At 33.0% G+C, this 23797-nt stretch overlaps 1 protein-coding gene across 3 annotated transcripts in view; it reads right to left on the bottom strand.

Moving 5' to 3' along the window:
- The window catches only part of AGTPBP1 (ATP/GTP binding carboxypeptidase 1), a 121622-nt gene that overhangs the window by 74478 nt on the left and 23347 nt on the right, over nucleotides 1-23797 (bottom strand). For all 3 annotated transcript variants that reach the window (XM_090274236.1, XM_090274235.1, XM_090274237.1), the window contains exons 3-8: nucleotides 19906-20030; nucleotides 13443-13510; nucleotides 8178-8241; nucleotides 7630-7776; nucleotides 5167-5298; nucleotides 2872-2965 (exon numbers count right to left, since the gene is read on the bottom strand). In XM_090274236.1, coding sequence (XP_090130362.1) covers nucleotides 2872-2965; nucleotides 5167-5298; nucleotides 7630-7776; nucleotides 8178-8241; nucleotides 13443-13510; nucleotides 19906-20030 — 630 coding nt within the window. The remainder of the gene's footprint in view (nucleotides 1-2871; nucleotides 2966-5166; nucleotides 5299-7629; nucleotides 7777-8177; nucleotides 8242-13442; nucleotides 13511-19905; nucleotides 20031-23797) is intronic.

The raw sequence follows: 23797 nt of genomic DNA on the forward strand, positions 1-23797 counted from the left end.
CTAGATTAACAGTGTTTAAATCCAAACCATAAAATTGGGAAGGAAAGGAAATCCTAAAGGGAAGCATGACCCTTCAAACATAAATTACATCCCTCACTCTTCTTTCATGAAATTTAGGGCATTGTTTAAGGGGAAAAAGGGGAAGAACAACTATGATACAAATGCCATTTGTCAAGATTTTTTTTAATTAAGGGAGGGAGGCCGTAAGGTGATAAAGAGATCAAGATATAGATGTTTGGTCAAAGTGATGTTGCTTTTTAAAGCAGAAATGAAGTTTTAAAATTTTTCTTTTAAAAATATAAATAAAAAAGAATTAAAGGATAATTTATGTAACAATGTTCCTTTCTCAGAAGTTTAGATCCACAGTTCTGTACATGGTTTTAGGTATATTCCATGTTGTAAACTGTAAAGATACTTCTAAAATGTTTGTACTAGGGACATTCTATATTAGAGCCATTATATAAAAGACAAATTATAGAGTACTTTTAAGATCAAGGGAGGAAATGGTATATAAATTAAAAATAAAGAACATATTTTAGTATTAACTAGGATTCATTCACATGCACATTACTACATTACCTACCTAAATTAATTGCATTGCATTAATATAAGTATTGTGCTAATTACAGGAATCATCTCATTAAATCCTGACAACAACCTTACGATGTAGGTGCTTATATTACCATTTTACAGCCAGGAAACTGGGCCATAATAAGTTACGTTACTTACTTCCTATCATGGAGCCAGTAAGTAACAGAGCTAACAGGCAAACCCACTTTGCCTGCCTCCAGAGCCCATTCACTATACTAACTAATTCTGTATGTTTTACTGAGTGTGATACAATCATTTTCTTTATCTTGTTACATTTCATCAGCTGCTCTAGGACTAAATATGATTTTTGCAAAAATATGTTGTCATCCCACCAAATAATATTTAATAAATAATTATATGTACAAATAAGTTCCCATTTTCAAAGGATACAAGCTAAAATACTTAACCTTTTTAAAGAAACGGTAAAAAGACTGAAAATGTTCCGAACCTTGTTTATAGAACTGAACCAAACAACGTGGACATGTTCTTCCTTACAGAAGAATCAGAGCTAACAATTTGGAAAACAGAAAATTAGAAAAGTCACTGTTTTCTAACCCCTAAAGAAAACATTATCTAGGCAATGTCATGAAATATTGCTAAAAAATTAGGTGAAAGGTGGATGGATCACATGAGCTCAAGGATCTTAAGTGATGCGAAACAGAGTATCTAGCACCAGAATAAAAAGAACTCAAATCTAATCAAGCCTCTAGCTCTATCAGTCTACAGAAAATTTGAGGGATATACCTACATGTTTAAATGACCCCAGGATGCAGTCATCTTAATCCAAATTGTTGGGACATTCTACAAGACAGCACCCAGGTCCTTCAACAAATAAAACAGAACCAAAAAAATAGGGGGACTGTTATTGATTTTAAAAGACTGTAAGACATAGTAATCAAATAGAATGTATAGACTTTATTTGAATCCTGACTTGAACAAGCCATTGCAAAAAAAATATTTTTTTAGATAATCAGAAAATACTAGATGGTATTAAGGAATTATTATATTATTGGGAAAAGAATTGATATTATGGCACCACCAAAAGTAAAAAGCTCTGTGTCTGATAGTAATCACATACAAAACTTAACAGAAGAAATGTAATGGGCATTTGTTTTAAAATACCCCAGAAAAAAAGGGGGGGAATAGGAAAGGGAAAGATAAAATAAAAATGGCAAGAATGTGGGTTATTGTTGAAATTGAATGATAGGTATATCGGGTTTAATTATTTAATGCTTTTTATTTTCATGTAGGTTTGGAAATTTCCTAAATACAATTAGGAATAATGTGTGAACCTCGTTTGAATCCCAATTCAAACAAACTGTGAAAGGGCAGTTTGAGACACTTGGAGAAAACTGGACACAGACTGGATTTTAGATTACATTAAGGAATTAATAATTTTACTGAGTATGTTTATAGTACAGTAGTCATTTTTTAAGTCCCTATTTAGTGGATATATACTAAAGTACTTAGGGGAAGAATTAGAAAATATTTGAGATTTGCTTACAGAAATTGAGATAGATATAGATATAGGTACAGATATAGATATATGACTGACATTTAGGATTTGCTTAAAAATTCTCCAACATAAGTAAAGAAAAGCATGGAAGGAAATAAATGAAAGAAAAATGACAAGATGTTGATAATTACATATAATAAGTAATTAATATAATTATTCAAGGTAATTAATTAGTTTACTATAATGTGAACTCTTATGTATACTTGAAAAATTCCACATAAAATTTTTTTTAAAGGATAACCTCCAATATGACTTAAGAAAATACTAAATATAACCAAGAAACTGGAAAATGTTTTTATTTTCTGAGGTTGAAAGACTTACAAATGTTTTCAAAATAAGAAAAAAGAATGACATTATTTTAGCCAAAAAGAAATGTATAAATTAAAAATATATTCAGATAATTATGAAAGTGAAGGAAGTAGTCATTAAAGATTGCAAGATTGGTAGGGAATATAGTAGGCACTCAATAAATGTTTCTGAATGAATGATACTCCATCAATGATCTTTTTTCCTCTTATAGTATCTAGGAATGTTCAAAGTCTAAATTTCCATAACACTATATTCAATGAATTTAAAGTTTTCTTTTATATACTTTTGAAAATTAAACTTTACACTAAAGAAAATCATTATCATAATAAAATCACTATTTAAGAACTAAGAAAGGACCCCAGGTACAATATAACTACTGTTTGCTGGACAGATCACGATGAGGAGACCCAGAATAACAAAGGATATCTCTGTGGACACTCAAAACATTTACTCACTTCATAAGACCCGAATTCTTCTTACTAAATGGCCCGATGATTTTAAACATCAGTTCCACAACTCCATTTTTCCCTAAGAATACTGAATTCACAGCTAAAAGGGGGAGAAAAAGATTTTTTAATAATTTAAAAATCTCGATAAGCAGCAATGTGTGTACCTGGTGATACATCAAAAACATATACTAATTGTTTAATATATATAACTCAGGGCCCTCATAAGGTCCATATAAGCCAATCACTTTAAAATATATTTTTGTTTTATTTTCATGGGAAGTTGCAGGGTATTCTGAAAGAAGTCATATAAAACAATAAAATGTTACTACTAAAAAAATACTTTTAATAAGTTGCTTCATTTGTTTCTTCAATAAATGTAGAGAATGCTATTAAATACCAGGTCATGGGAACTGAGAGACAAAAATAAACAGTGCCTGCCCTCAGAGAACAGTTTAGAGAATGACAGAAACAGAAACAAATAAATACTAAATTACTTTTTAAATAGGTTACGATGTAGGCTATTGAGGCTACAACAGTGAGGAGTCCCTAACCCACAGTGAAACAGAAGGCATTTTTGGAAAAATTGCTGCCTGGGCTCAGTCTTTACAAACGAGGAGGAGGTAGCCAGGATAGGGGTTGCAGTAAGAGGCGGATGTGGCTCTGGAATATCTCTGGAGACATGAACATGCATAACAGAACAGTAGTCAACGAACACAGTACCGAAGGTATACCAGTGGGAAGATGAGTTGGAAAAAAAAGGTAAGCAAGTTATAAAGGACCCTAAAAGCTGTTCATTCTTTCGACTTTAGGGAATTGCCCAAAAGAAACAAACATTTATTGGAAAATAATAGATCAAAGGCATTGTGTGTAAAGTAATACCAACACTGTAATAAATGGATAAAACATCCACTTTGACAATGTATGGAATTATGGATGTTTTAAAATTAGATCTGCATTTTAATTGCAGATCAGATTTCACAGCACTCTAGGGAAGATAGATTTGAGAATGATATTAGGAGGCAGTGTGCTGGGTGACAGGTAATAGGGACCTTAATTAAACAGTTTTAGTACAGAAAAAGTTTCACACCAGAAAGTGCAATTATCTAATCAGAAAATTGTGCCAAACATTGCAGCTCTAAACAAATATAAAAATTTATAGAAAAACCACTTATTAGCCTTCTAGTGGTTAATTCAATAAAATGCCACCAAAATGTAGCCTCTAAAGTTTTGTACAGTGATTTTAATTTCCTTCTAATTTTGTCTGTGCTGTCTTCCTTTTTCCTTAATTAGGGCATTCAGTGGTTATTCTGTTTTATTTTTAATCCAATTGTTTTTTTAATTCAGTTGTTTTTATTTCCTAAGGTTTTTTTCCTTTACTATTTCTTTTCCTTTCTTTCTCTCTGTTTATTGCTCTGTTCCTAACTTCTTTGGTTAGATACCCAATTCATTCATTTCCTTATACTTTTTAAATTATATGAGTTAATTATTTAAGTATTCAAAGCTATTTTCCTCTAAGTACACCTGTAGCCATTTTGTCAAGGTATAGATATAGATACACGCACACACATTCATATAAATATACACACACATATATAGGTACATACATACCTACCTCTTTGATTATTTTTGCAGTGATATTCTACAATAATGTGTACTCTACAATTTCAATTTCAGGTGTTTTGTTAACCACCCCAATTCCATAGTCAGGGAATAGAAAGAAAACCCACACCTTATGGGTTTAGGAACTAATGTGAGTGAGACAGAGACAGAGAGAGAGAGAGAGAGAGAGAGAGAGAATGTGTGTGTGCGTGTGTGTGTGTGTGTGTGTCATTAGGAGGCACTTCATCTGACGCTTGCTCTTGGTTAATTCCTCTTCTTTCCAGCCTCCTCAGGGACTCCTGCACTATTTATTTGCTGTTCCACTACTTCCCTATTAATTGCTGAACATAATTAGCTCCAGGTGACCATGCAACCACATGCCTTCCTCCTCAGCTTTCCTCTCATCTGTGAAAAATCCAACCAGGCACAGTAGTTTTTCAAGCTGCCAACACCCTCACATTCTTCCAAATGTTTCCCACAAGCTGCCTGCCTACTCTCCCCCTCACAACAGGCTTAATGACAATTCTCAAGATTTTGTCAATTTACCTTCTTACCCCACACATCAGTTTTGTGGTACTGGGGTTAGGCATTACAAAAAGCCATATTAAACATTCTCTTACCTTGTCCACAAATTTTTGAGATTTATGGGGTTAAATATTCATTTTGTGTAATTTCAAAACACTGAGTTAACTAAATACTCACAGTTTGCAGAATATACTCGTAAAAGCTGAAGACAAGGCAAAACCAAGCGATGATTCTGCAGATTCTGTTTGACCAAATTCAGGGTTATATTTAGAGTTCCATTAATTCTAGCTTTCACTCCAAATTTTTTGTCTGTTTAAAAAAAAAAAAAACACATAATTTACCCATATATAACTTTGGATGAAATGAAGAAGTCATAAAGCAATGAGATTTTAAAATCTTATATCATGAATTCCTATTATCAAATGTAAAACTGACCTGAAATATCTAAAATTATAATCATTTCCTTATATGACTTTAAAAATACTCCTTATACTTTTGAAACGTGGCTTCAAAGAAAGTACTCAGAGGCAGGTGAGGGAATAAGAACAAGGGATATAGGCTGGAAGAACAGAACAGACTGTCATGAAAGGAAGAACTTAACGGATCCACAACATGTATGAGTCTGTCTACTTCAACATATTCAAAAAAAAAACTACCACATGGTTAAGAATCTACATGTCCATTACCAACATTATTTACTTAATATTACCAGAATTCTTTTAAGACTTAATTTTTAAAAATAAACAGCTTATATAAAAAATAATCTAGCAAATATTATCAAATAAATTTCCTAAGGATCTAAATTTTTAACTTTGAAAAGAAGAGAATTAAAGGTCTTGTTTTTTATTCTCACAGAGTGATTAAAAGAGTAAAAAGCAATCTGGATCACAGGAATTTAAGAATATTAAGATTTTAAACCAAAAAAATAAGCAGGACTAGCAAGCAGAGTTATTTTATCAACAACGGAAATTTTAAGTCAAAAAGTACTAAATATTCCTGCAGGAAAATTACTCTCATCTCACAAGAAAAAAAAATATGAAATTCACTCAAGAAATTACTGCATAATGTCCTTAAATGACAAAAATGAAAAACTAGGACAAATAATCATAGAAATAGCACAGATTGAAAAGTTTAAAAGAAAATAAATGAGCTACAACTTAAAAGGGATATTAAAGAAATACAAATATAAATTAAATATATCCATGTCTTAATTTAACTTATGAAAAGAAAAAGATAATCTTGTTGTAAATAGAGAAGAAAGTATGATGTAATAATATTCACCAATAAATAAGATTTTCTCTTATTTATCATTTTCAGTGAAAATCTCAGAAGCCCTTAAATCTCAAATATGAGTTAAAGAAAAATAAACAGCTAACAACATATTTCTTGAATAAACTGAATATGTTTAATAAGTCTTAAAGCCTCCTAAGATATCTTTAAAATTAAAGTTATCTTCAAGGATGCTTTATTTAAAACAACACTTATTAAAAGTAATATTTAAATATTTCTATAATACATACAATATACATACAATATAAATACACAAGCTATATACACATGCATACATACTTTTTAGAATAAGCACTTAACCAAATCCTTCAAAGTTTAAAACTCATACGTATGCCACAGCGCAATAGCAGAACTCTTTATTTTTTTCATTTATTTTTTTTATTTTTTTTTAATTATTATTTTTTTTAATTTTATTTTTTGGTTTTTCAATTACAGTTGTCCCATTTTTCCCCCATTGCTCGCCCCTCCCAGCCCATCCCTTCTCCCACAATCATATCCCTCCCCGTTGTCCATGTCCATGAGTCATTCATACACGTTCCTTGACTAGACCCTTCCCTTACTTATCCCCCTTCTCTCCCTCCCCACTGCCCCCTACCGACTACTATTCTAGTCTTTGCCTATTTAGTTCGTTTGTTTGTGTTGCTCTTTAGTTTCCTGTATTAGGTGATATCATATGGTATTTTGCTTTCTTTGCCTGGCTTATTTAACTCTTTAGAAGTCACTATTCGAAGAGTTCAGGGAACTATAGACAACTACCAGCTGAAATTAGCTTCTATTCAAAGGATTCCTTTTCTGTTAACCTAATCTAAATCAGCTTCTTCCTTTGTTTCCTATTCTGTGTTTTCTCAATTTTTATTTTTTAATATTTTGCATGCCTTACTACTGTAATAAACAGTCTTATAATTTTTTTTTATATCTTTTAGTCTTAACTAGATTATGGGCTTTTGGGGCATTGAGGCCATGAAGTACAAATACGGCTGTTAATGAAAAGCAAACACATCTTACCTCCATGCTCATCAAAGCATTCCCATGTATACGTCCTTCTAGCCTCAGTGACATCCGTATGATGCATATCCTTTACACACATATGCATGCAGGCACACAAAAGGCACCAAGACACACCTGTGTGATTTTGACCTATTTTTCTTCTTTTTTCCACTACATGCAATGGAATTCCTCATGAATTTAGGACCCTCAATTCTTGCAGATCACTAATTGACTTTAGAAAGCAGTCCATAACTAAGGCCAAAAAAAGCCTAGCATTTTAGATTTAAAAATTTACCAGTTTCAAGGCCCACAGAACCCATGTCACAAAGATAGATTTGATAATCATGCAAGTGAAACCCTTACCTTTCGGTCCAATCTTTGCAAGAACAGAATGAATCTGTACCATTAACTCCTCATTCGGGGGCGATTCTTTGCTGGCGTTCATAAGTAACTGTAACAATAATTGTGAACCACCCTTGGCGACTACGAAACTAGCTCTTCGACCTCCACCTAAAAAAAATTTATTTTAATCTGTTGAAACTGCAAGTTTTCCCATAGCATATCAGATATCACAACTCATTAGCATTCAAGAAATAAAGACTTCTGAAATCAAACAAACACCATAAAATCAAATTGTGTTCTACTTCATTTATTTTAGTTAGAAAATAGTAGAGAGCAAATACAAGAAATGCCAAAACTCTATGTTCAAGGCCTCAGGGGTGGCTGGAGGGTCACTGGAAGATACCAACAAAGCAACAACGGAGTATGGCATAATCGGCTTCCAAATTCCTATACTCAGAATAGCCTCTTTCAGGTATCAGAGAAGTCCTCATAAAGTACGCATGACACATTGTTGATCACAATTCACAAATAGAAATTGAGACCAAAAAACAACAAAAAAAGAAACTTACCAGCTGACACCAGCTCAACAAGAATGCTTAAGATATTAAGTGTAGTTTGAAGATCTTTCGTGTTCTGAAATAAATAGTTTATTTGTTCTATTAAACCATTGTAAATTTGTAATTACAAAACTTTTTCCTTCCTATTGGGAATTATCTATATTTTACAGATGACCTTTCCAATTTCTCTAAGAACAAATGTTTCAGGTTTCTACTATTCTCCCTTATCACTTCAATCTTTTCTTCTTGTCCTTAAGAATTTTGGCAAAAATCTGAGATATTATTTTCTTAGTATCAACATTATTACAAGATAAATTTGTCATTTGAGTTCATCATTTTCTCCCAAATAGACAATACAAATAAATGAATCAAAATATAAAAGGCGATACAGTGTATATATGGTGAATACCCAGTTACCTAGCTCCCTTCTCAGAAGGCAACTGCATTATCGGTCCTATGTATCTACCTAAAGATAATATGTACACATAAAGGAAATCCACACATTGTAAATAGATTGCATATATACAGATATATTTCTCCAAATGATATTGCCCTATACAGATGGTTTCATACTTTGATATTTTTCATATCAATGAACAGTTCCTTCATTCTTTTTAAGTACTACAGAAAATATTTCATTACATGGCTAAGCCATTGTTTATGTAACCACTGTTTATGCAACAAATGAGATTTTTTAAATATTTCGTTATTAAAATATTGCAAAAAAAACTACATGTATTTACATGGGATTAATTAAGCTTTATGTGGGATAAATTACTGAAACTTCTGGGTCAAAGAATGAGTATTTTGATAGATATTACTACCAGCAATGTAGAGGAGTAACTACTTCCCAAAATCTAGACAACCAATCTTATTTTAAAAGAAAAAGAAAAAAGTTTGAACATTCTACTTTGTCATATTTCTCTTATTAAAGGCAATGGTTGAATGGAAAAAAAAAAAAAAAACACAGAGAACAGAAGCATAGCCTATTCAAGGAACTGCCTTACTCCCAGAATAGAGAATTTTAAAGTATCATACAGATGAAATTCAGAATTGCTGTGCATCTGTAACTGGCATGGGACTCTCACTCTTCCTCTTTCCAAAAGGAAATGAGTGTTGTCTCTGTTTCAGCATTTTAGCTGACAGACTGATGGAACCAAAAAGCTCCATCCAGATCAGATGGAGGACTGTACATAACCAGAGACCCTTGTCTTAGCATTGGAGATATTAACTGGAGCACTGACTCATTGGAGAAATTTGGAATGAGAGAGACATATGTTTATTAAAGAGAAGGTAATGGAAAAATAACACTTTAAAAAATTAACAAAGAAAGCCCTGGCTGCTGTGGCTTAGTGGATTGAGCATCGGCCTGTGAGCCAAATGTCGCTGGTTTGATTCCCAGTCAGGGCACATTACTAGGTTGCACATCAGGTCCTCAGTTGGGGGCACGAGTGAGAGGCAACCACACAGTGATGTTTCTCTCCCTCTCTCCTTTCCCCTCTCTAAAAATAAAAAAATAAAACAAACAAATAAATTATTTTTTTAAAAGTTAATGAACAGTTCATATTTGAAAAAAAAAATTGACAAAGGAAATAAACATACAAGTCTAGGAAGCACAGAGAGTCCCAAAAAAGCTAGACCCAAAGAGGACCACATCAAGACAAATAAATCATAATTAAAATACAAAAGGTTAACGATAAAGAGAGAATCTTAAAAGCAACAAGAGAAAAAAAGAGAGTTACCTACAAAGGAGTTCCCATAAGACTATCAGTTGATTTCTCAAAAGAAACTTTGCAGGCAAGAAGGGACTGGCAAGAACTATTCAATGTGATGAAAAGCAAGGACCTACAACCAAGATTGCTCTATCCAGCAAAGCTATCATTTAAAATGGAAGGGCAGATAAAGTGCTTCTCAGACAAGGTAAAGCTGAAGGAGTTCATCATCACCAAGCCCTATTATATGAAATGTTAAAGGAACACACTTAAGAAAAAGATCAAAACTATGAACAGTAAAATGACAACAAGCACATAACTATCAACAAACAAATCTAAAAAGCAAAAATAAACTAAGCAAACAACTAGAACAGGAACAGAATCATAGGTATGGAGATCATATGAAGGGTTATCAGTAGGGAAGGTGGGAGGGGGAGAATGGGGGAAAAGGTACAGGGATTAAGAAGCATTATTGGCAGGTACAAAATAGACAGGGGGAAGTTAATAATAATATAGGAAGGGGTGAAGCCAAAGAACTTATATACATGACCCATGGACATGAACTAACAGGGGGGAACTGCTGGAGGGGAGGGAGGTACTGGGCAGAGGGGAGCAAAGGGGAAAAAAATTGGGGACAACTGTAATAGCATAATCAATAAAATATGCTTTAAAAAAATTTTTTTAAGCGAGAACAGTGATTGTGGAGGCAATATTGCTCTGTGTTCAGCAAACTGATTTTATTTGCTTCCTAGGTACACAGCCAAACCACAATTTTCAGCCCTTTTGTATTCAGTTGGCCAAAAAGTTCATGTGGGTTTTTCCGTAAGTGTAACAATTTTGTTACACTGTATTGTGACAGCTGTCTTATCAGCATGCATTATTAAAATATCAAAATAGGTGAATTTTTGTGTAGCCATTTGATTATAGAGGGAAGAAAATATGCAATATTTTTGGCATATTATGCTTTATTATTTCAAGAAAGGTAAAAACATAACTGAATCACAAAAAAAGATTTGCGCAGTATATGGAGAAGGTGCTGTGACTGTGACTGATCAAACATGTCCAAAGTGACTTTTGAAGTTTCATGCTGGAGATTTCTCACTGGACGATGTTCCATGGTCAAAGTAGACCAGTTGAAACTGACAGCAATCAAACTGAGACATTGAGAACAATCAACGTTATACCGCGCAGGACATAGCTGACATACTCAAAATATCCAAATCAATAAAATTATTGGTGAAAATGAAAAATGTGTCTTTTATTTTATGGAAAAAACTAAATTGACTTTTTGGCCAAACCAATAATTAGGTTTGAGCTGTGTGACTGAGTTCAGGCTGAATGGAAGTTGCATTGCTATATCTAGGCCTTATCCAGACAAGTCTCCCATGTATAACCTGCCACTTCCCTCCTCTGTTGAACTCAGGAATCTGTGACACGAGCAAACGGGAAAAAAAGTGATGCTCAATCTTAAGTGCATTTTGTGTTTCTTTTTCTGGGAACTGTCTGTTCATAACCTTTAAATATTTTTATATGGGGTTGAGTTTTTCCCTTACTAATTCGTGGAGGTTCTTTATAAATTAAAGAAATTATACAAGTTGGCCCTGGTTGGTGTGGTTCAGTTGGTTGGAGAATCATCCCATAAACAGAAAGGTCATGGGTTCTATTCCTGGTCAGGCACACGTGTGGGTTTTGGGTTTGTATGGTCCCCGGTCGGTGGGTGTATGAGAGGGTGTGATTCTCACATCTATGTTTCTCTTCCTTTCTCTCTCCCTCCCTTCTCCTCTCTCTAGAATCAATGGTATGTCCTCAGGTGAGAATTGTATTTCAGTAAAAATCCCAGTGCACGTACGCCCTCTGAGATGCAATAAACACCTTTGAACAAAAAAATGCTGAATAAATAAATAAATTTTTAACTATACAAGCTGAATTATTTTTCCACAGTTTGCCAAATGTCTATGGTGTTTTTCCCCATGCACTTTTGTTAATGTAGTTCAATTTTTCAATCTTTTCTTTTACAGTTCTTGTGTTTTACTTAGAAAAGCCTTTCCTATTGTCAAATTATTTAAAAATTCCTCTCATTACTTCTTCTAGTATTATTATTTTATTTTCCATTCTTAAATATTTGTTTGACATGGAATTTATTTTGGTGTAGGTTGTAAGGATCCAACATTATGCTTTTCTGCATGGCTACCAGTTTGTACCATCTCCACTTATTAAGTAATCATTCTATCCCTCATTGATCTGAAATGCTACTTTCTATCAATTAGTACTACATTCCCATAAGCATTTTAATTTAGCTTTGGATATTTTTATTGTATTATACTGATGTCTATCAATTACACATAATTTCTAAACTATCTGAATTACTGAAGTTTTATAATGGTTTCTGATATTTGGTGAGGCTAGTCCTTTCTCATTTCTCTTCTTTTTCAGAAGTATCCTTTCTATTCTTATTTTCTCACTGAACTATAGAAACAAAACTGTTAGTATTTTTACTGAGATTACTTTAAATCAACAGATCAATTTAGAATAATGGCTTTATGTCATTTTTGACAGGAAGTAACTCACTCCTAACACGAATTCACTCCCTGTTCTTTTTTTCTAGTACAGTATTCCCTCATTTATCGTGGGTATTACATTCTAGATCCCCCCACGATAGGTGAAAATCTGCGAAGTAGGAACCTTACATTTATTTTAGTATTTATATATATTTTAAGGCTTTATAAACCCTTCCCACATACTTGTAAACCATTCCCAGTCCCTTATTAACCTTTCCCACTCCCTTCTTAACCATTTCCACACTTTTATAAACACTACTTATGTTCTTAAACATATTCTACACTCTTAAACCTACGTAACTTTAACAACATACATATACAGTACTGCAAAATCCCGCGATATAGTGAAAAATCAGTGATAAATAATTAAATATAATATTATTTAAAATCCCGTGATACAGTGAGGCCGCGATAAGTGAACCGCGACATAGAGGGACTACGGTACTACTGAGATATATTTTGATATATAATATCGTGTAAATTTAAGTTGTATAACAGTACTTACCCCCTGTTCTTAATACTGCACTGAATAAAATATAAAATAATGATTGAATATATCCTGCTGATCCACTCAGTACTTTTATATTGGCACAGTTTAATTATTATAAATATAATATAGCATATTCAACCAATATATGTACATTAAATCAAAAATATATACCAGCTGACATAATAAAACAAATGAGAATTTCCAATACCAATTATTTATTTTAAGCTAAAGACTTAACTCCAGCTCATGCTTTATTTTCTATTACCAATTAGAACAGCTTGTAAAGATTTTTTAAAATATGTTTATCATGATAATCATAGGGTAACATACTTAAAGGTTTACCTAATATATATTAGAAAGTTTATATCACCATCCCAAATGTTAATTTAAAACATAAAACAAACTTCCACTCATTGGCTTTACCTCTAGGACAAAAATTTTATATTTCATTTATATTCTTTTCTACAGTACTGGTCGATATTAATAGTTACATAATTAAAATCGATAAGTGATTTACCTCTAATGTTGAGAGTAGAACTTCTACTCCTGTAGAACCTTTGGCTGTCATTTCTCTCCTTATTTTTTCTGAAAAGGTAAAAAAAATAATTTCTTCTAAAACATAAGATAAAATTACATATAGTTTTATTATACAGCTAATGTAGAATAAACAAGTCTCTAAATCGGTTCTCACGTGTTCCCCACTCTGGTGTTGCTAATTCTACTCTCTGGAGACTATCAGGTTCATGAAATCTTCCCTGCACTTCATCACAGCTTCTATTAGGTACTAGGTGACTCCCTGTCTGTCCATCTGAAATCTTAAAATCACTAACATGGTGCAGGTACCAGAACTGGCATTGAGGAAGGAGTGTAATGGCAGGCCTCTTTATAATCTTTCGATGAACTAGAAAACATTTCATCAAACTGGTAAAAACAGAAACCTAGTACCATTTTAAATGTATGACTGAATTAATACTATTTCAAAATTCTGAATCACACAATAACAAAACTAGAGCTTCTCCACAATTCTCCTTTGATTAACAAAAGAAAGGTATATCATAGGCCAATATTTAGGAAAGGAACTAGTATTTACTATTGCGTTTATGTTACCACACTACACCTCATTTATGACTAACTCTAACTCACTAGGAGAAAAATTACTCTTTTCATACATCAAAAATTTAAATTCAGAAAGAAAAAACCTGCACAAAGTCATCAAGCAAGTAAGAGACCAGGTGACCCAAAGGTGTTTCTGAACCCAAAGCTTACAGTCTTTTCTGATTTAATGCACTTCAAAAAGTCACAGTAATCATCCTTTTAGCAAGACTGTTGCACAAGATATTTGATGCCCTTCTCCAACTTTTTGACATCTAAATATCAGTGTCAGAAATTCTTTCACTACAGGATAACAATGCCATTCATTTCACATTCTGAGATTTTTAAGAAGACACCACAATTTATTCACAATACAGCACATATACACAATAGTTCAAGAGCCAGGTAGTACTAAATGTGTTCCATATGGGGATAGTCAAGGGAGTTTAAGAGCAGAACAATGAGCATTGAGGCCCTGATAAGACGAGGGAAAGTGAGACTTGGCTTTCAGAACATTACACTGAAGCAAATCCTGTTCAACTTCACCTGTGAATGAGCAAAGAGTTATATGTGGTATAGGTCTGACACATGCAAATTATATATGTACAACTTCATAAAAATATAAAGCATGAAATGTTCAATACAAGTCACAAAATCTCAGAATTGGTTCAAACTTTTAAAAATCATTAGTCAGATATCCATCTGAAAATTAAGTTGCTCTAAATTAGAAGTTATTAAAGAAAGGGACTAATATACTACAGAGAGGTCATAGTATAATGTTCTTATGACAATTTTCAATACTACCTACAATACAAATATGCTGGATATTAGATTCCTATTTATTTTTTAAACTAACAATCTCACATTATTGTGCAGTAAAATAAAAAAATATTGTTTAAGTATCTACCACAATGCATCCCATTTTAAATAAGACCATTGCTTTAATATTCAAGTCAAATCATTTTTCAATATTACCATCATATAGGATATTCCAAAGATTGAGATCCGCACTACCAAAAAACCAATACAGTTTCACCTTCATGGAAACAAACAAACTCTTCTCCTTTGAAGATAGTACAATGCAGCCTCTAATTCCTCTTATAACATCCACCATCATCTAGTTTACTCTTCACACTAAATAAAAACTGGTTGCTACACAGTTTCCTATTCTACTCCACATTCTCTTGGCAGACCTTCATTTCAATACGGATGATTTATTCAAACACCTATTTCCATAGTTTCTTGACCTTGTAACAACAAAATCCTTCCCCCTGCACTCCAACTTACCAACTCCTAATTCTCAGACCTCAAACTGCTCTACCTCTATATTTTAACTTTCAATCTCCCACTTTCAGACCAGAGCTTCCTAACTTTCCTATTCCTTCTATCTTTCTAAAGTTTATGTAAACCTCACTGTGACCTTCACTGAAACTTCTAATTCATCACAGTAGTGATGTTGTCCTAACTTGGATTCCAAGCTCCACTCCTTAACCTTCCTACCACAAACCCTTATACAAAAGTATATGCTAAAGTGTGCAGTCTCCTGTATCACAGTAAAAATAATGCCACAAAAATTTCTTCTCCTAGATTAATACTGTTAGCACCAAAAATTCACCATTTCCAATGTCATTTAGGAACACAAAACTGCTCCTTTCACTTAATTCACAGCCAACACCACACTCATATGTCTCCATAATAGCCCATACTTATTTCAAAATTTGTACCAGTCCTCAATCTCTAGACCTCTGTTCCGAACTCCTAGTACCTACATTTTCGTCAATGAATTGAGACAAAGCAATCAATTACCACAGATAAAATGCTACAAATAATAACCAAACTCCATACACTTAGGTATCAAATCCTAGATAGTCTCGCATTTCTTTCTCCAGTTTGGGGTAAGAAGGAAGAAGTGTCCTTTCTGCTATGCTCTGACTCCCATCCTTTCGACCTACTCACGAACCTATAGATTTAACCTCTACTGACATACTGTTTATTATTTTCCGCATGTTTAACAAACTTGACTTTATATTGCCTTCCTCTCTATTTCCTTCTCTTTTCTTTCTTTCTCAGTGAGGCTCCTTAAACAAATAGTCTATATATACCCTGTCATTACATCATTTGCCACTCACATCACATTATACACTCTTGTTCTAATCCCACCACTTAAAAGTACTCTTATTATGATCAATTAGTTATCAATAGTCAAATCAAAAAGGTTTTATTTTAACTAACCTCTCTGTTACTTAGCACTGCTGACTACTGCTTCCTCTCTTGGCATATTTTTAATAGCATCCTTCTGAGTTCTTATACTACTACATGCTGTCTTCAACACCTTCAATATTCAAAATTTTATATCTAACAGACAAGAATTTTAAAGTACCTGTTATAATTATGATCAATGACAATAAGAAAAATAACCTTACAATGAACAAAAAGACAGAAAACCATAGCAGGATATAGAAACCATTTATCAAAAAAATGCACATTTTTGAACAGAAAAATGTAATAACTGAAATAATCAGAGAGACATAATGGAAGAATGCAGAGGAAAGAGGCAGTGAACATGAAGATAGAAAAAAAGAAATTATCAAGACTGAATAAGAGCATTAAGATTTAAAATATGAGCCTCAAAAGACCACTGAAACAATCTCCAAAATTCTAATTCATGTATAATTACAGCCTCAGAAAGAAAGAAAATGGGTGAGTAAAAGAAAATTGAACAGCAAAAATTTCCCAAATTTGGTGAAAACACAAGTGTACAGATCCAAGAAGCTCAGCAAAGTCCAAACAGGATGAATATTAAGAAAACTACGCCCAGTCAAACTTTTCAGAACCAAAGCTAAAAGAAAATCCTGAAGTCAACCAGAGAAAAATGATACATTACTTTCAGAAAAACAAAGATTCAAAAATAGCAGATGTCTCATTTAAAATTATGAAGACCATCAAATAGTGAAAGCACTATTTTAAATGTGCTTTACAGTGCTGAAAGACAAAAACTGTCAACCCAGAATTCTGCATCCAGTAAAAATAGCCTTCAAGAAATAGGTAAATAAATCCATTTTCAATAAAAGAAAAAAATATATTTCAGAGCAGACATGCACTACTAGAAATGCCAAAGGAAATTCTATAGGCAAAAGGGAAATGACACCAGATCAAACTCATATCTTTAGAAAATAATTAAAAGCTTCAGAAATGGTAAATATCTAATAAATATAAAAATGTTTTTTCTTCTTAATGTCTTTAAAATACACATAACTGTCTAAAGCAAAAATAGTCTTATAGTAATTAAAATGTATATAAATGTGATACATATGAAAACTATAGCTAAAAGTTGTAAATATAAATGGATCTATAGGGTCCCAAGTCAGAAACAAAGAATAAAAGCAAAAAAAGTACAAACCTAAGTCCAATCAACGTTACAGTAAACATTAACAAAGTAAGTGCTAAAATGAAAAGGCAGAGATTGTCAAACTGCTGTCTACAGAAGACACCCTTTATGTTCAAAGATACACACGGGTTCAAAGAAAAAGAATGGGAAAAGCTATAGCATTCAAACAACCATAAGAAAGCTGGAGGGGCTATAATATTATCAGGAAAAATAAACATCAAGACAAAGAAAAATTACCTCAGATAAAGAAGGACATTCCATAATGATGAAAGGGTAAATTCATCGGGAGGACATAAAAATTATAATTGTGAATGTACTTAATCTTTTTCACAGGACCCTCTTATAGCTACATATAAAATGCAGATAGTTCCCCAGGACATAAATCTCAGCTTCTCTCTTCCTTCATTCAAAAATGAATTTTTCACTTTTTCTCCCACTAACTTCTTTACAAGGCATAAAATTGGGTAAACAATAATTATAACATTCCATTATTGGGTTTCTAACATGTATAAATATAACACATATGACAATAATAACAGAGAAACGAAAAAGAAATAGTACTATATTAGAAGAAGGTTTCAATGTTTTACCAGAATTAAGTTAGTATTAATCTAAAGTTCACTGTAATACAATGCATACTGTAATCCCTCCAGGAACTAAGAAAAGAACTAAATATTTTTTAAGTTAAAAAAATATTAATGCCCTGGCCCAGAAGCTCAATTGGTTGGAGCATCAGTCTGATACACCAAGGTTGTGGGTTAGATACCCAGTCAGGGCATGTACAAGAAAAAAATAATGAATGCATAAATAAGTGGAACAACAAATCGATGTTTCTCTATCTCTCTCTAAAATCAATAAATAAGCTTAAAAATCAACAGACTGCACAAAAGAAGACAGTAAAGGATGAGAAATGAATGTAAGATGGGAAAATCTTTCACTACTAACTCATATTGTGTTGACTGGTTAATTCAGGGTACTATAAACAATCATTGTATTACACAACCCCAGGAGGCAATATTCAGGGGTTAGACTCCCCAGTGGTGCTGGCAGGGTGAAGAGAAGGGTAGTCTCTGGCAATGGCATGGTTGGGGGCATTTTCAGCAGTAATGTTAAAGTAGGAGCTTCCAGGCTATGATGGGAAGGGTCTACAGTAGTGGAAGCAGTGTACCCCAGTGTTACCTATAGGTTTGGGGAACATTTTGTTTCTTTTTTTTTGTTTTGAAGATAATACAATGGATATACTTGGTACATCTATCTTTGCACTAATACAACATTCTTGCACATCTGCCTTAGTTGATAAGCATATTTTCAAAGGGTAGATAGAACCTAGTACAGTGACTTTCTGAATTCAAAAGTGCAGGTATTTTAGATTTTTCTAGAAACAAATACAATCTATTAGAGACCTTACCTGGGTTTGGGAATACTGTCAACTATCTTCTAGAGACATTATTACATAGGAGGAAATTATCAAAAAAATTAAAGATCTGTGACCACAAAGAAGGATTAATAGTTACTGAGCTCTTGAACACAGTAAATGCCTATTAAACATCTTACTTCAATGATCTGAACCTTGAGAATAATAAAACAAAAAATTAAATATATTAAATTATTAACTGTGAACTGTCTGGATCTTAATTTTAATAGAATGCCTTCAATATCACTGTTAAATATTAAGGGAGTTGCTGTCTTACTCTTATTTAAAAAAAAAAAAGCTCAGGTTTGTTGTCTTTTTTTTAAATCAAGTACATGTTTTGGAATCTTAAATTCCATTTCTTAGCATCAATTGAGATATATTTCCTGGTATTAAACCATTTTATATTCCTGAAATAAATGCTATTTAGCAATTATATTTATCTCTTAATGTATAATTAGACTTAATTCACTAATATTTTATTTGGGATTTTTCACATTTATGTTCCTAAATGCAAAGTCAATACTTTTTTTTCTCTTGTACTCTATTGAGATTTTGATACCGATGCAGTAAGTAGTACTAGCTTCATAAAATAGCAATATCATTCATTGAACATTTTTAACATTCTTTTTACATGCTTTTCATATAAAACTTATAATAATCACATATGTCTTATCTCTATTTCAAAGATAGTACAACTAAGTCCTAGAGATTCAAAACTTCCCTAAGGTCACCCAGCCATTGAATGACAAAGCCTGCATTTCAAAGTGGGAACCACACGAATAACCAATGTGCTATGCTATCTGATATATTTTGTCAACATTCTAGAACAAGCAGCACTAGAATCATGCATCTGAAAAACTGATGGGGCAAGGGGGAGGAATTCATACATAAGTAAAATTATAACCATTTTTAGAAACAACACTTTGAAGATTAATTTCCTTCACAGTTATCCCATTTTCTACTTCTTGAGTCTATTTAAGAAAGTTCAATTTTTACAGAAAACCATCTATCAAAAGTTTAAACATTCTTAGCATCCACTTTTAAAGAATTAAAAAAGCATACCAAAAACAAGAGATTAAAGCTTACCTTGACTTTGAGCCAGATGAAGAATTTTTGATGTAACATATCTGGCAGTATCTGATTCTGTAGATTCAGTATTGATCTTCTCCAGCTGAGCCAGAAGTCCAACAATCCGAGAATTATTGGTAAGGCTAAAAAGAATATTACTTTAAATTAGGGCACCATAAAGATCAATGTTTTTACACTGAGTGAAATGGGAAGTTTATGAGCACAAGGGTGATACACTCTGACTTACCTTCAAGGGCTCTCTTTGGCTGGTATACTGAGACTCAGAACAATCCCTCCTCTTGACCCCAGCCCTTCCTGCATTTTTAATGTATTTGTTCCATCAATTAATATTTCTCTTATTCACCATCTTCTCTCCCTTCCAATTGGATCATACCCATCGGCACACAAATATGCTCTAGGAGCTCCTCGCACTAGCTACCACCCCATTTCTCAGTGGATTGAGCATTGGCCTGTGAGCCAAATGTCGCTGGTTTGATTCCCAGTCAGGGCACATTACTAGGTTGCACATCAGGTCCCCAGTTGGCGGGCGCAAGTGAGAGGCAACCACACAGTGATGTTTCTCTTTCCCTTTTTCTCTTTTCCCCTCTCTCTAAAAATAAACAAATAAATTATTTTTTTAAAAGAATAACACAAAGGGACCCACAAAAAGACACATCATAATTAAAATAGTCAAGTTTCAAGACAAAGAGAGAATCTCAAAGGCAGCAAGAAAGAAACAGTCAGTTACCTACAAGGGAACTCCAATAAGACTATCAGCTGATTTCCCAACAGAAACACTTCAGACCAGAAGGAACTGGCATGAAATATTCAAAGTAATGAAAAGTAAGGATCTGCAACCAAAACTACTCTATAGAGCAAGACTATCATTTAAAATTAAAGGCAAAACAAAGAGCTCCCCAGAAGGAAAAAAAAAAGGCTAACAGAGTTCATTAACACCAAACCAGCACTGCAAGAGATGTTAAAGGCCCTGTTTTAAGAAGCAGTAATACAGAGAAGATCATAGATATAAAGGAATAAAATGGCAAACATAACCTTAAATATAAATGGATTAAATGTTCCAATCAAAAGACATAGGGTAGTTGAATGGATAAGAAAACATGACCCATATATATGCTGTCTACAAGAGACCCACCTTAGAACAAAAGATTTAAACAGGCTGAAAGTAAAGGAATAAAAAAACATCCCATGCAAATGGAAGCAAAAAAAGCTAGAGTAGCAATACTTATACCTAACAAAATAGACTTCAAAGAAAAAAGGCCACAAAAAGAGACAAACAAGGTCACTACATAATACTAAAGTGAATAATCCAACAAGAGGATATAACCCTTATAAACATATACATAACCAATATAGGAGCACCTAAATATATAAAGAAAATCTTGGTCAACTTTAAGGAAGAGATCAACAGCAATGCAGTTTTATAAGAGATTTTAACACACCACAGTCACCATTTGATAGACCTTCCAGACAAAAAGTCAACAGAAAACAGTGGCCATAAATGACACACTGGATCAAATAAATTTAATTGACAGTTACAGAACATTGCATCCAAAAGCATCAGAATACACATTCTTCTGAAGTGCACATGGATCATTCTCAAAAATAGACCACATGACAGGACACAAAATAAGTCTTAACAAATTCAAGAAAGTGAAAATCATATCAAACATTTTCTTGGATCACAATGGCATGAAACTAGAAATCAACCTCAGCAAAAAAAAAAAAAAAAAACCTCAAAATCATTCAAATACATGGAGACTAAATAGCATGTTATTAAATAATGAATGAGCATCAACAAGATCAAGGAAGAAATCAAAAAGTATCTGGAAACAAATGGAAATGAACACACAACAAGCCAAAACTTAGGAGACACAGCAAAAGCAGTCCTGAAGGGGAAGTTTATAGCATTTTAGGCATAGATCAAATAAACAACCTAATCCTACACTTACAAGAACTAGAAAAACAACAACAAACAAACCCCAAAGGAAGCAGAAGAAAGGAAATAATCAAGACAGAGTGGAAATAAATGAAACAGAGACAAATACAATTCAAAAGATTGATGAATTCAGGAGCTGTTTCTTTAAAAACATAAACAAAATTGAGGAACCTTTAACCAGACTCACCAAGAAAAAGAGACTGCACTCAAATCAATGAATCATACATGAAAGAGGAGAAATGACAGCACATACCTGAGAAATACAAAAAATTACATGAAAATACTATGAACAACTATATGCCAAGAAAATGGAAAACCTGGGAGAAACAGACAAACTTCTAGAATCATACAATCTCCCATGACTGAATCAGGAAGAAGCAGAACACGTGAACAGACTGGTAACTAATGAAATTGAAGCAGTACTCAAAAAACTCCCAGACAACAAAAGTCCTGGACTGGATAGCTTCACACATGGATTTACCAATCATTCAAAAAACAAACACCTATCCTTATCAAACTATTCCAAAAAAATCAAGAAGAAGGAAGACTTCCAAACTCTTTTTACGAGGCCACTCCTATCCTAATTCCAAAACCAGATAAAGACACAACAAAGAAAATCATAGGCCAGTATCTCTGATGAACATTGATGCTAAAATCCTCAACAAAATATTAACAAACCAGATCCAGCAATACATTAAAAAGATCATACACCATGATCAATTGGGATTTATTCCAGAGATGCAAAGATGGTACAATATTCACAAATATATGTGATACACTAAAGTGAAAGACAAAAATCATATGATCATATCAATAAATGCAGAAAAAACATTTGATAAAATCTAGCACCCATTTATGATAAAAAAAAAAAAAACACTCAGCAAAGTGGGGCTAGAGGGCGCATACCTCAATATAATAAAGGCCATGTATGAAAACCTACTACCAACAAGACAGGGGGTCTGTTTTCACCACTTTTATTCACATAGTACTGGAAGTTTTAGCTACTGCAATCAGATAAGAAGAAATAAGGTATCCAAATTGGAAAGGAGGAAGTAAAACTGTCATTATCTGCAGACAACATGATAGTGTACATAGAAAACCCTATAGGCTCCACCAAAAATCTTCTCTACCTAATATATGAATTTGGCAAAGTCAATGCTGTATTCAGAAATTGATGGCATTTTATACACCAATAATGAACTATTAGAAAAAGAAACTAATAAAACTATCATTTACTATTGCAACAAAAATAAAGTACCTAGGAATAAATTTAACCAAGGGGTAAAAGACCTGTACTCAGAAAACTATAGGACACTGAAGAAAGAAATTGAGGAAGATACAAATAAGTGGAAGCATATATCATGTTCATGGATTGAAAGAATTAACATCATTAAAATGTCCATACTATCCAAAGCAATCTATAGATCCAATGAAATTCTTATTGAAATACAATTGGCATATTTCATAGATCTAGAACAAATATTCCAAAAATTTATATGGAACCAAAAAAGACCCTGAATAACATCAGCAATCTTGAGAAAAAAGAAAAAAGTTGGAGGGATCAAAAACCTGGTATTGAACCATACTACAAGGCCACTGTAATCAAAACAGTCTGGTACTGGCCTAAGAACAGACACACAGATCAATGGAACAGAATAAAGAGCCCAAAATAAACCCACATCTTTATGGTCAATTAATATTTGACAAAAGAGGCAAGAGAAAACAATGGAGTAAAGATAATCTCTTCAATAAATACTGTTGGGAGAACTGGAATGATAAATGCAAAAAAAATGAGACTAGACCACCATCTTACACCATACACCAGAATAAACTCAAAATGGATAAAAGACTTAAATATAATTCATGATACCACAAAAATCCTAGAGGAAAACACAGGCAGTAAAATTTCAGATATCTCATATAGCAATATTTTTGCCGATAAATCTCCTAGGG

The sequence above is a fragment of the Furipterus horrens genome, unplaced genomic scaffold (assembly GCF_987537825.1).
Source record: "Furipterus horrens unplaced genomic scaffold, mFurHor1.1.pri manual_scaffold_4, whole genome shotgun sequence".
NCBI classification, from domain to species: Eukaryota; Metazoa; Chordata; class Mammalia; order Chiroptera; family Furipteridae; genus Furipterus; species Furipterus horrens.